Here is a 10,830-nt window from a genome sequence, read left to right as displayed (position 1 = left end):
CAGTCCAATCCCTGTCTGAAGAGTTGGCCTTGGAAATTATTTTAGTTCTGGGCTGATAGAGAATCCAGGGGCCATGCTTTCCGGGGTTCCTCCAGTCTCAATCAGACCATTAAGTCTGGTCTTCTTACTAGAACTTGAGTTCTGCACCCCACCTTTCTGCTCTATCAGGGACTCTCTGTTGTGTTCCCTGTCAGGGCCATGACTGGTGGTAGCCAGGTACCATCTAGTTCTTCTGGTCTCAGGCTGATGAAGTCTCTGGTTTATGTGGCCCTTTCTGTCTCCTGGGCTAATACTTTCCTTGTGTCTTTGGTGTTCTTCATTCCCCTTTATTCCAGGTGGTTGGGACCAACTGATGTATCTTAGATGGCTGCTTCCAAGCTTTTAAGACCCAGATGCCACTCACCAAAGTAGGATGCAGAACATTTTCTTAGTAAGCTTTGTTATGCCAATTGACCTAGATGTACCCTGAAAGCATGGTCCCCAGATCCCTACCCCTGCTACTCTGTCCCTCAAAGTGTTTGATTGCATTCAGGAAACTTCTTAGCTCCCAAAACCTTTCTAATGTTGCTTAAGTAAGGTTATTGCATAAATTACATCCGCATTAGTAGATAAAGATCAACTAGACAAATTCAGTTTTTACAATTATAATTATTTTACAATTATAAATAATTATATTTTTACAAAACAGCAAGAAAACAAAATGTGCCTCTATTAAGCTTGAGAAATGAACAGATTCATGGACTGGAAAATTACATTAATTGGCAGTAAATTATATTTCAGACAATAGATGGTAAATAAAATCTATAAGCTTAAATAAAGTTGTTTGCTTCTTCCATGTACCACTAATAATGTACCAGTAAATATATAAAGTTTGGTGAAATTCTTTGAGGGTAAGGACAGATGTTTAAGGTTACCAGTTAAGCCAGTTTATTAAAATATATTCAGATATATTTAATAAAAATATAGTACTCATCCGTCCAGATTTGCTATATATATAAAACCTAACCTTAAAGAGGGTTTATATAAGATATAGCAAAAACCAAACTAACAAATCAATTACTGATAACTATATAACCCCTAAGGAGAATAGATGCTAAGTACTCCTCAAGGAGAAAAAAAAAAGCAAAAAGTGGTTTAAAATTTTAATAATAAGTGTCATCATTTGCAAATAAAAATTGTGTATGAGACCTTCCGACCCTCTCACTTACTTATAATCAACTATGTGTATTTTAATCAGCAAAAGGCCAGGCATTTTTATGTTAATGGAAATGTACAAATAAAAAATGAGCAACCAGTTAGAAGAAGGCCAAAAGTTCATATCAAGTACATTTTTTAGTTTTAAGACCAACTCCCAGTCACAATCTCCACATGAATTTTACAAGGAAATTCTGCAAATTTTACAGAAGACTGTAATGCTTCTTATGCCCCAAAACAAAATCCAAGCAATTGCTGAAATCTTCTGTAATAAAAAGAGAAAAGTATACATATTGTAGCATTATGGGATGACAATAACAGATTAAAATGCCAACGTCTCAAGGTTCATAGTATAAAAGAACTTAGGCCATACAGGTCATTACTTGAGGATGAAAAAATGTTCTCATGGTGTTATATAGGAGAAAAAACAATCACAGGCAATTCCTTCTCATAATGACGAAGTATTCACAAGTATTTCCCTTAATTTTTCTTTCCAAGGTGTCCTGTCCTGTGCATAATATTTCACTCCACTGCTCACAAACACTTGTAAGCACCCTTGGAACATTCCATCTCTATAGCTAGCTCAGCATCCGTGAGGTCTCTTTCTTTTTTTCTTTTGCCACCTTCAGTTATTCAAGAAATATTTCAGCCTCTACTATGTACTAAATATAACCCCTTTACTTCATTAAGGAGTCCTGGTGGTACAGAGGTTAAAGCCATCAACTGCTAACCATAAGGTCAGTGGTTAGAAACCACCAGCAGCTCTGTGGGAGAAATACGCGGCAGTCAGCTTCCATAGACATTTACAGCCTCGGAAACCCGATGGGATCACTATGATTTGGAATCAACTTGATGGCAGTGGGTTGGGTTTACTTCATTAAACTCTAGGCTTAGTTTTCTGTATCTCTTAATAAAATACCTGAAACACCTCAATACTCCAAGTACAATTTTACTGTTTCACTTAGAAAGGCTTACTCATTAGTACTGTTTGCAGGCTTGTTTTTTTTATTTATTGCCTACATTAAGTAAAATAATCCTAAGTTTCAAATACTAGGGAGTAAACAGCTAACACTTTTCCTTATAATATCACTGCGAGCACATTAAAAATCAATGAAAGATGATTAAAAATATGCATAAATTTTTAAAGTCTGAAGGGTTACATAAAAATGATTATCCTCAGAAATTAAGCTATATGCCAAATAAACTAATCACTTTTGTAGATTTCAAAGCAAAAAGCACAAACGTTAGTCACCAATAGCAGAATACCTTTTTTTTTTTTAAAATAAATAATCAAAGAATTAGGATACTTGCCTAAATTAACTAGCCAAACCAAACACACCCAAGCAATAATTCAGTTACAACACTGAACACTTGATGTTCTGGGAATTGAATTAATCACTAGGTTTTGCATTTCTACAGATGATACCAATATCACGTTACTTTTTTTGGCTCATTAGTCTCCTCAAACTTACCATCTGACATATCCTTAAGGACCAGATTCTCCAACTCACTCCACTCAGTGTTCAGACGTTTCATTAACTTGAATGCATTCACAGGGTGTCCAACAAAGCCCTCTGGATCTTTTGTCGCTGTGCTGGTTAACCGATCCAACTTCTCTGACCATCTATGCGTATAAGACATATACATGGAGTATATATACACTTAGTAACGACAAACCCAATTAGAAAGTGCTCAAAAAAAAAAAAAGACTAGAGGTTTTTGACTTAAAACTATACCTATAATTTCTTTTTAAAATAAAATTATAAAGATTTTTTTTTTTAAACCAAGGTTCTTTTATGGATAAAATATAACATGGCATAATCAAAATACAACTAGCACCTTTTTGTTTTGGTTTTGTTTCTCCCAAATGGTTATAATAAAAGTTGCTATTGGATTCCCCCTGGTAAGAATCTAAAATCCACTTCTTCATATGTTCTTAAGGCCAAATAAGTGATTATTACAAAGTACAAATTAACCAACCCCAATTCAGTTACATTTGCATTTAAATCAAATTGATACCAAAATTCTAAACTCGGTACCTAGAAATTATTTTAAAACAAAAATCTGAATACTTAGCTTCTTATTAAATGAAAGGCAGGAATTCTCAGGTCAGGATTAACTATGAACCTGAGTCAATTCAAAACAAATTAGCATTTGAAAAGAACCATATCAATTAAATACTAACCATACTTATTTATCACCATAATCTCTACAACAGAACCACAGGAGTGAAGAAGGAAAAATACACTGGAAAACTGCTCCAGCAGGTAGCTTGACTGAGCAGGTTAGGGTAGAATGAAATATTGGCAGCCACTTTTTTAAATTGTTAGTCAACTTCCCTCACCCATCCATATTCTTATCTCAATCCATGCTGTTTCACATGAACCTTTGGCCCAGGTTTAACTCTTGTTTTCTATGCTCCTATTTCAGCCATTTCCACCCTTGACCCTTTGTAACACTGATGGGTGGCTTTCACTTCCACTCAAAAAATATTTTAGCTCTAGGAAGAAAACATTCAAGTAGAGTCAGAGCCTTAATAAGTAAAACATTCTGCATACTTTTTTATTTGTTCTAACTTGTCCTCTTCTGCCTTAATATAGTCTTTCAGGGAGGTCACCAGATCTTTCTCAGTGTAGATTAAATCAGTCATCTGACCTAGAGGGGGAAAAGGGAGAGAAAGCTATCAAATACTCAGATTTATAAACACAGCATTTTAGAATAATTTAAGAATGACTGAGAATGCGTCATTCTATGAGAGAATTTAACCAGCATGAATCAGGTATGTTGGCAAAGAGCGTCTTTTTTTTGTTTGTTTTCCTTTTTTTACCAGATAAAAATAAAGCCCAAAATTTTGTTGTGTGTCAATTCTAATTTTTAAAGCTTTTACAAGCTTGGACTATGCCGGCCAATTGTCTTTCATCTATAAATTCATTCACAAATTCCAAGTAGTATTTTCCAAGGATCAATGTTTCTTCTTCCTCACCACAGCCCTCCTCACTTTTTTGTTTGTTTGAGTCAAGTTAGAACTAAAATTCTATTCAATAAGCAAAAACTACACTAACAACAAAAAAAAGTACTTCACTCCTGAGGTTCACCCTTCAGCCAAAGATTAGACAGGCCCATAAAACAAACAATAATACATGTAGCTCAACCATGTATACAAGACTAAATGGGCACACCAGCCCAGATAAAAGGATGAAAAGGCAGGAAGGGACAGGAAAACTGGATGAATGGAAATGGGGAACCCAAGGCTGAGAAGGGGAGAGTGTTGACACGTCACAGGGTTGGCAACCAATATCACAAAACAGTATGTGTGTTAACTGTTTAAAAAGCAACTAATTTATTTGCTCTGTAAACCTTCATCTAAAGCACAGTAAATAAAGAGTACCTCATAACTAAAATCGAAAAAATCTGTTTATTTACAATGGAATGGCAGGACTCGTCACTTTATATCTTAAAATTAGGTATTATAAATACATAATACTTTTGTTTTTGCTAGCTCTACAATTACACAGGGATAAAACTAGTCAACAGGATGAAGGAAAGCATCTCATTTAAGACAGATAAATTATGCATACAAGAAAACACAGGAGGATACACATCAAATTATGCAGAATACTTCTTAAGGGCTGGGGACATGGGGATGTTTTACATTTCATGTAATTCTGTTCTTTTCCCCCTTTAACCAATATGCTTTTTTTTGTAATACATTTAAGGATTTTTTAAAATTATGATGTAGAATAAAACTGTGAACTTGTGAAGTAAATCTTAAGTGGTAAAAAGCAGGTTACAAAATGATGTGCAGTATATTATTTGTGTATCTGTACATCAAAAAAGACTAAACATATGCATTAAATTATTTGCAATGGTTATACTTGACTGGACTCATTATGAGTAATTTTCTTTGGTATGCTTTTCTAATTTTCATAAATGTCTAACCTGTAAATGTATTATTTTTATAAACAAAAAATTAAAAATTTTTAATTTAAAAAAAAGAAAAAGGAACTTTTAGAGGGGAAGGGACTGAACCAATACTTTAGTTTCTGGGAATATACTGCATTTGTTTTTATTGGTTTAAAAAACTAAAAAATGGAAATTTTTAAATGCAAAAACAACACAAAGCAAAAAATAATAAGACTTACCAATAGAAGTAAAAAAGCCTGGATGAGCCAAAGACCGAGGAAGTAAAATCCCAACAATTAAAGTATACCAGATCATCTTGGCAGATTTAATTTGACAGGTTCACAACCTACAAGAGAAATACGGCCATTACTAAAAAAAGAGAGAAAGAAAAAGAAAAGGAGTGGTAGGAAAACGTGCTTACCTATTCTTCCTGTGAACAAAATAAGTCTGACCTCAAGGTTGCCCATACAATTTTTTAACTGATTTAATAACTTAATAATAGCTTTTGTTTATGCCTACTGTCATCTTATTTTTCATATAGCATACTAATTGATATTTTGTATTAGCGCAAAATGTGCATATGTTATCGCCTGATAATTTATACTTAAAAATTCAATCTGAGTTTGTTTTCTTAGTTACTACTGCAATTAACAGTAATTTAGCCCCCAGACTCTCTGTTAGCCCCAAACTAAAACCATTTCCAAGGCCAACTCTTCAGACAAAGATTAGACTGGACTGTGGGACATAAAATGATACTCGTGAAGAGTGTGCTTCTTAGCTCAAGTAAATAGATACATGAGACTAAATGGACAGCTCCTGTCTGGAGGTGAGATGAGAAGGCAGAGAGGGTCAGGAGCTGGTTGAACGGACATGGGAAATCCAGGGTGGAAAGGAAGAGTGTGCTGTCACCATACAGGGAGAGCAACTAGGGTCACATAACAATGTATGTATAAATTTTTGTATGAGAGACTAACTTGAATTATTAACTATCACTTAAAGCACAATGATAAAAAAAAAAAGGGTAATTTAATAGTAGTATTCGCTCTTCCATATAGCCTGAAGAATAAGTTTTCTCTGTGATCTAGATCAAGACCATGAATTTCCCATAAAAATATACCACTTTATTAAAATATCTTAATTTAAATATTACCAAAATACATTGTAAAGATGCTAGACTATGTTCTAAAGAGGGAAAAGAACAGATTTCAGAGCTTTCTGATTAATCCTTAAAATTCCTAATCTATTCTGCCTTTTTTCCCGTATGGCTTTAAATTTTAAAACAAATTCAATTAAAAGTTGTAGATTTGGGGAATTTCTTTTTGAGGTGATGAAAATGTCCTAAAATTGACTGTAGCAACTGACAGTTGAACAACTCTGTAAATGTACTAAAAAGCCACTGAGTTGTGCACATTAAATGGGTGAATTTTGTGGTATGTGAATTACATCTCAGTAAAGCTTTTTTTTTTTAAGCCACAGAGAATCCAAAAAAAGAATAAACCTCTCAGAGTTTCCAGTTTTGAGTTTTTTTCTCTTATCTACTCTGTTCTATGTAAAAAGCCTAGTACATAGTTATGGCTTTTTTTTTTTTTTTAACCTGTCAGCAAAGCCCTTCTACTGTTTTTTCTCTTTGTCCCAGATATGTTTTCTAGTGTGTATTTTTCATGGCAGATGTGCATATCAACTAACCAGCAGAAAGGCTTTACCTTGCTTTCCCAAATGCCCTGCGAGCACTATTCTCTTGCTCCTTCTCCACCACAAACATGAACTTTAAATCTTTCTTACTACTTTACAGGAGAATAAGTTACACTTGCCCCTGTAACTCTATTCCTGTCTGAGTTCCTCTTTGTGCAGGCAACTCCGATTCTTCCACGTAGATTCACCTAATGCAAGAGGCCCAAGTACATACGGTAAGTTCCCTACTCCACAAAAGCTGAAAAATCACCCTACTTACCCCTTAACTTGAACCTCGGTAAAACTAGATCACCACAAAAACTGACATTCTGCAAGTAGTCCTAAGTCTCCTCCCTCCAGTTTGTCACAAACTTCTAGACATTTCCAGAACCACACAGTAGTGAAATACACTGTTCTCTTGGCTGCCTTACAGAGAGTCTTTGGGAAGGCTTCTAGAATGTAGCAGATGCAGACACTTCCTCTCTGGGGCTCCTGCCAAAATAAGACTTTCCAAAATGCTGGGCTGCCTGAAGAGTCTAGAATTTTCCCACTGTTTAAACAGATTTCTTCCATAATTTTCTTCATATATAAATGTTATTTCTAGAAAACACATTTTCACTAACATAAGACTAATCACAAATGCTGTCTAAAGTCTTAATTCTGATGAGAAAGTTTAGATGTCAAATAAGAAGTTATTTTTTCATTGATAAAATATATTGTCACTTAAGTTTGTCGTCTGTCATTATCCTTAAATCTCACAATGAATTAAGAACCCATTAGCCTGCAGGAATAACTAAAAGAAGGTTAAGATGATTTTCTCTTCAAATGCAATAGCTTGACAACTATGTTTTTAAAATGACAGAGCTTATATAACAATTCAAATTATTAATCATATGAAGAATAAATATACCTTTACCTTACATAATGCAGCAAATTTTTTAGGTGAATTAAAGAGTTTCAATTAACAAAACAATATAAAACAGACAATAAAAACAAAAGTTATCAGATCTCTACAAAAGGAGAATTTCTAAATTTAAACAAAAGATAAAACAAATAGCACATCAAAAGTCAGGTGGAATTTAAATACACAAAAAATTAAAATTTATGTATATTAAAAAACTATAAATGACAAACTAGAAACCTATCTTTTAAAAAAAAAAGCTCATTTAATAAACTTATGCAGTTTATTAATAAAATGTTCTGCATCCTACTTTGGTGAGTGGCAACTGGGGTCTTAAAAGCAAGTGAGCAGCCATCTAAGATGCATCAATTGGTCCCAACCCATCTGGAGTAAAGAAGAATGAAGAACACCAAAGACACAAGGAAAATATTAGCCCAAGAGACAGAAAGGGCCACATAAACAAGAGACTCCATCAGCCTGAGACCAGAAGAACTAGGTGGTGCCTGGCTACCACCAATGACTGCCCTGACAGGGAACACAACAGAAAGTCCCTGATGGAGCAGGAGAGAAGTTGGGTGCAGAACTCAAACTAGTAAAAAGACAAGACTTAATGGTTTGACTGAGACTAGAGGGACCCCAGAAGATATGGCCCCCACACTCTCTGTCGGCCCAGAGCTGAAACCATTCCCAAGGCCAACTCTTCAGACAAAGATTAGACTGGACTATGGGACATAAAGCGATGCTCGTGAGGAGTGTGCTTCTTAGCTTCAGTAGATACATGAGACTAAATGGGCAGCTCCTGTCCAGAGGTGAGTTGAGAAGGCAGAGAGGGTCAGGAGCCAGCTGAATGGACATGGGAAATCTGGAGTGGAAAGGAGGAGTGTGCTGTCACAGTACAGGGAGAGCAACTAGGGTCACATAACAACATGTGTATAAATGTTTGTATGAGAAACTGACTTGAATTGTAAACTTTCAATTAAAGCACAATTAAAAAAAAAAAAGAAGAAGCTTATACAAATCAACAAGAAAACCACTAGGATGCTAATAGATAAGTGGATAACAGATGCAAAAAGTCACAAAAGAGGAACTATACATAGCTAACAAAAACAATGCTCAAATTCATGAGTAATCAATGACATAAAAAATTAAAATACATTTTTTTGCCCATCAAATGAACAATTAAACAAATGTAACAAATTAATAATTAAAAGTATCTAACGATGGTGTTATGTGTCAAGAATCATATCCTTTAACTTGTGAAGTTAAAGGAAAACACAAGATTTAAACATCAACATCACAATATGATCATAACTATGCAAGAAAATATATAGAAGAAGAGTAGATGCTGAGGCTGCTTATACACAACCAAAAACCTCAAGGGATTTTCTAATTACATGTTTAGTGCTTCTGTTCTACCTCCTAGTTCGATGTGTAGTGCCTGGGGTCTTAAAAGCTTGCAAGTGGCCATCCAAGGCACAAAAATTGGTCTCTATTCGCCTGGAATAACAGAGGAAAGAGAGTCAGGAATAGGAGGAGGACGTGGAACTGCCTCCATGAACAACTGCCTCCTTCGTCATGTGACCAGAAGAACTGGAAGTTGCCTGGCTACCATTACTGAACATTCTGATCAAAGATTCCACAGAAGAATCCTGATCAAAAGGGGAATACGCAAAGAGAATTACAAATTTTCACGGACTCCAGACATCCTGAAACTACTACCCTGAGATAATCTTTAAACCTCAAACCAAAAATAACCCCTGGGGAGGCGGGGCCAAGACGGTGGAGTAGTCAGACGCTTCTGGTGGACCCTCTTACAACAATGGCCCAAAAAAACAAGTGATTCAACTATATATGGCAATCTGGGAGCCCTGAACATCAAAGGCAGAGTTGAGGAACTGGACTGAGTGGCAGAGGGAGGGAGAGATGGTTCGGAAGCAGTGAGGAGTTGCCAGATCTGACCCTGCGAGAGCCTGAGCCCTTCAGGCCTGAGCAACTCAGGGGTGAGCGGTGAGGCAGGCAAGCGTCAGTCCTCAGGAGGCACGTTTTCTGCACCAGGAGAGACCCAGCCACTGACAATCTACACAGCCACCCAGAACCAGTGAGAAGCAGCCCTCATCAGGGAAAGATAAGTATTTGCGCATGGCTTACTGCGTGGATCAAAACAACCCTCTTAGGGAAAAATCTCTCTTCCATTTACCTCTTCGCTCCCTGCTCTGCACTGGGTCCCAGGCCAGCTTCAGCAATTGCCGGGTCCCCTGGACCGGAAGTAGACTGTCACACGCCCGGAGCCATTCTCCCTGCCTTGGAGAGTCAACAAATTAACAAACAGAAGAAAAAATAAACTGCCAGCTCCCCTAAGCCAGGAACCCAGGGTAGGCACAGCTCCTTTGCCTAGGCACAGGCATAAAGGATCCATGGACTCTGAGTGCCTTTCCCCCTACACAGACTTGTGTGGGCACATCTCAACAGTGTAGGCCCTCATTACTGCAGTACAACAAGGTATATAACGGAAGTCTAACTTCAACTGTTTTAGCTGTGAAGTGGCAGGTTCCTGACATTTGACACTGCTCTAACTATTAAGCAGGGTCTTCAACTACCCACATCAGGGCCTGAGGACTGGTGGCTCCACCCACGCCACCTAGCCACCTGCGAGAGGGGCCCATGAATAAGAGATGCCACCCAGTCCTTACAGCCAACAGCATTAGGTGCTCATATTCTGGCTGCAAAACCACCCACCTACACACTCTAGGAAAGAGAGACACGTCTTCCTCCTGGACACTCGGGGGCAACCGTCAGCCCCCGCCTTAATCAGAGTGTGTCCCCCTGATGCAGCCAGATGTCTGTGCCTACACCAATCACCCATGCCTGTCTAGGACTGTAAGTGAGAGCTTACACCACACACTCGGTGGCTATCTACCTGGGCCCCTGAGCTGAATCCATACAGGAGGAGTGGGCAGACTCCAGAGCTCACAAACCTAGTAAAAGATCTAACCAACTGATGAAGGACATTAGAGCTTGAAAGGTGCCAATAATCAAACCAGCTCATACGAGCAGCCTATTTGGGCATATCAAAACAAAACAAGAAGCTAGGACACAGTAAGCAAACATAAAATAAATAAATATATTAACTTATTGATGGCTCAGAGACAATAGTCAATACC

General features: G+C 37.0%; 1 protein-coding gene across 3 annotated transcripts in view; it reads right to left on the bottom strand.

The window, feature by feature from the left end:
• The window catches only part of P4HA1 (prolyl 4-hydroxylase subunit alpha 1), a 101,124-nt gene that overhangs the window by 62,358 nt on the left and 27,936 nt on the right, over nucleotides 1-10,830 (bottom strand). The window contains exons 1-4 of one of the 3 annotated variants that reach the window (XM_004383241.2): nucleotides 9,867-9,915; nucleotides 5,337-5,443; nucleotides 3,753-3,849; nucleotides 2,667-2,818 (exon numbers count right to left, since the gene is read on the bottom strand). In XM_004383241.2, coding sequence (XP_004383298.1) covers nucleotides 2,667-2,818; nucleotides 3,753-3,849; nucleotides 5,337-5,412 — 325 coding nt within the window. In that variant the 5' untranslated portion in view covers nucleotides 5,413-5,443; nucleotides 9,867-9,915. Of the gene's footprint in view, nucleotides 1-2,666; nucleotides 2,819-3,752; nucleotides 3,850-5,336; nucleotides 5,444-9,866; nucleotides 9,916-10,830 lie in introns of those variants that run through there. The other 2 variants (XM_004383240.2, XM_023737692.1) reach the window with 2 other exon arrangements.

This window comes from Trichechus manatus, unplaced genomic scaffold (genome assembly GCF_000243295.1).
Source record: "Trichechus manatus latirostris isolate Lorelei unplaced genomic scaffold, TriManLat1.0 scaffold00106, whole genome shotgun sequence".
Taxonomy (NCBI): Eukaryota; Metazoa; Chordata; class Mammalia; order Sirenia; family Trichechidae; genus Trichechus; species Trichechus manatus.
The sequence above is the reverse complement of the archived record's forward strand: the minus strand, read 5'-3'. Positions and strand labels throughout refer to the sequence as shown.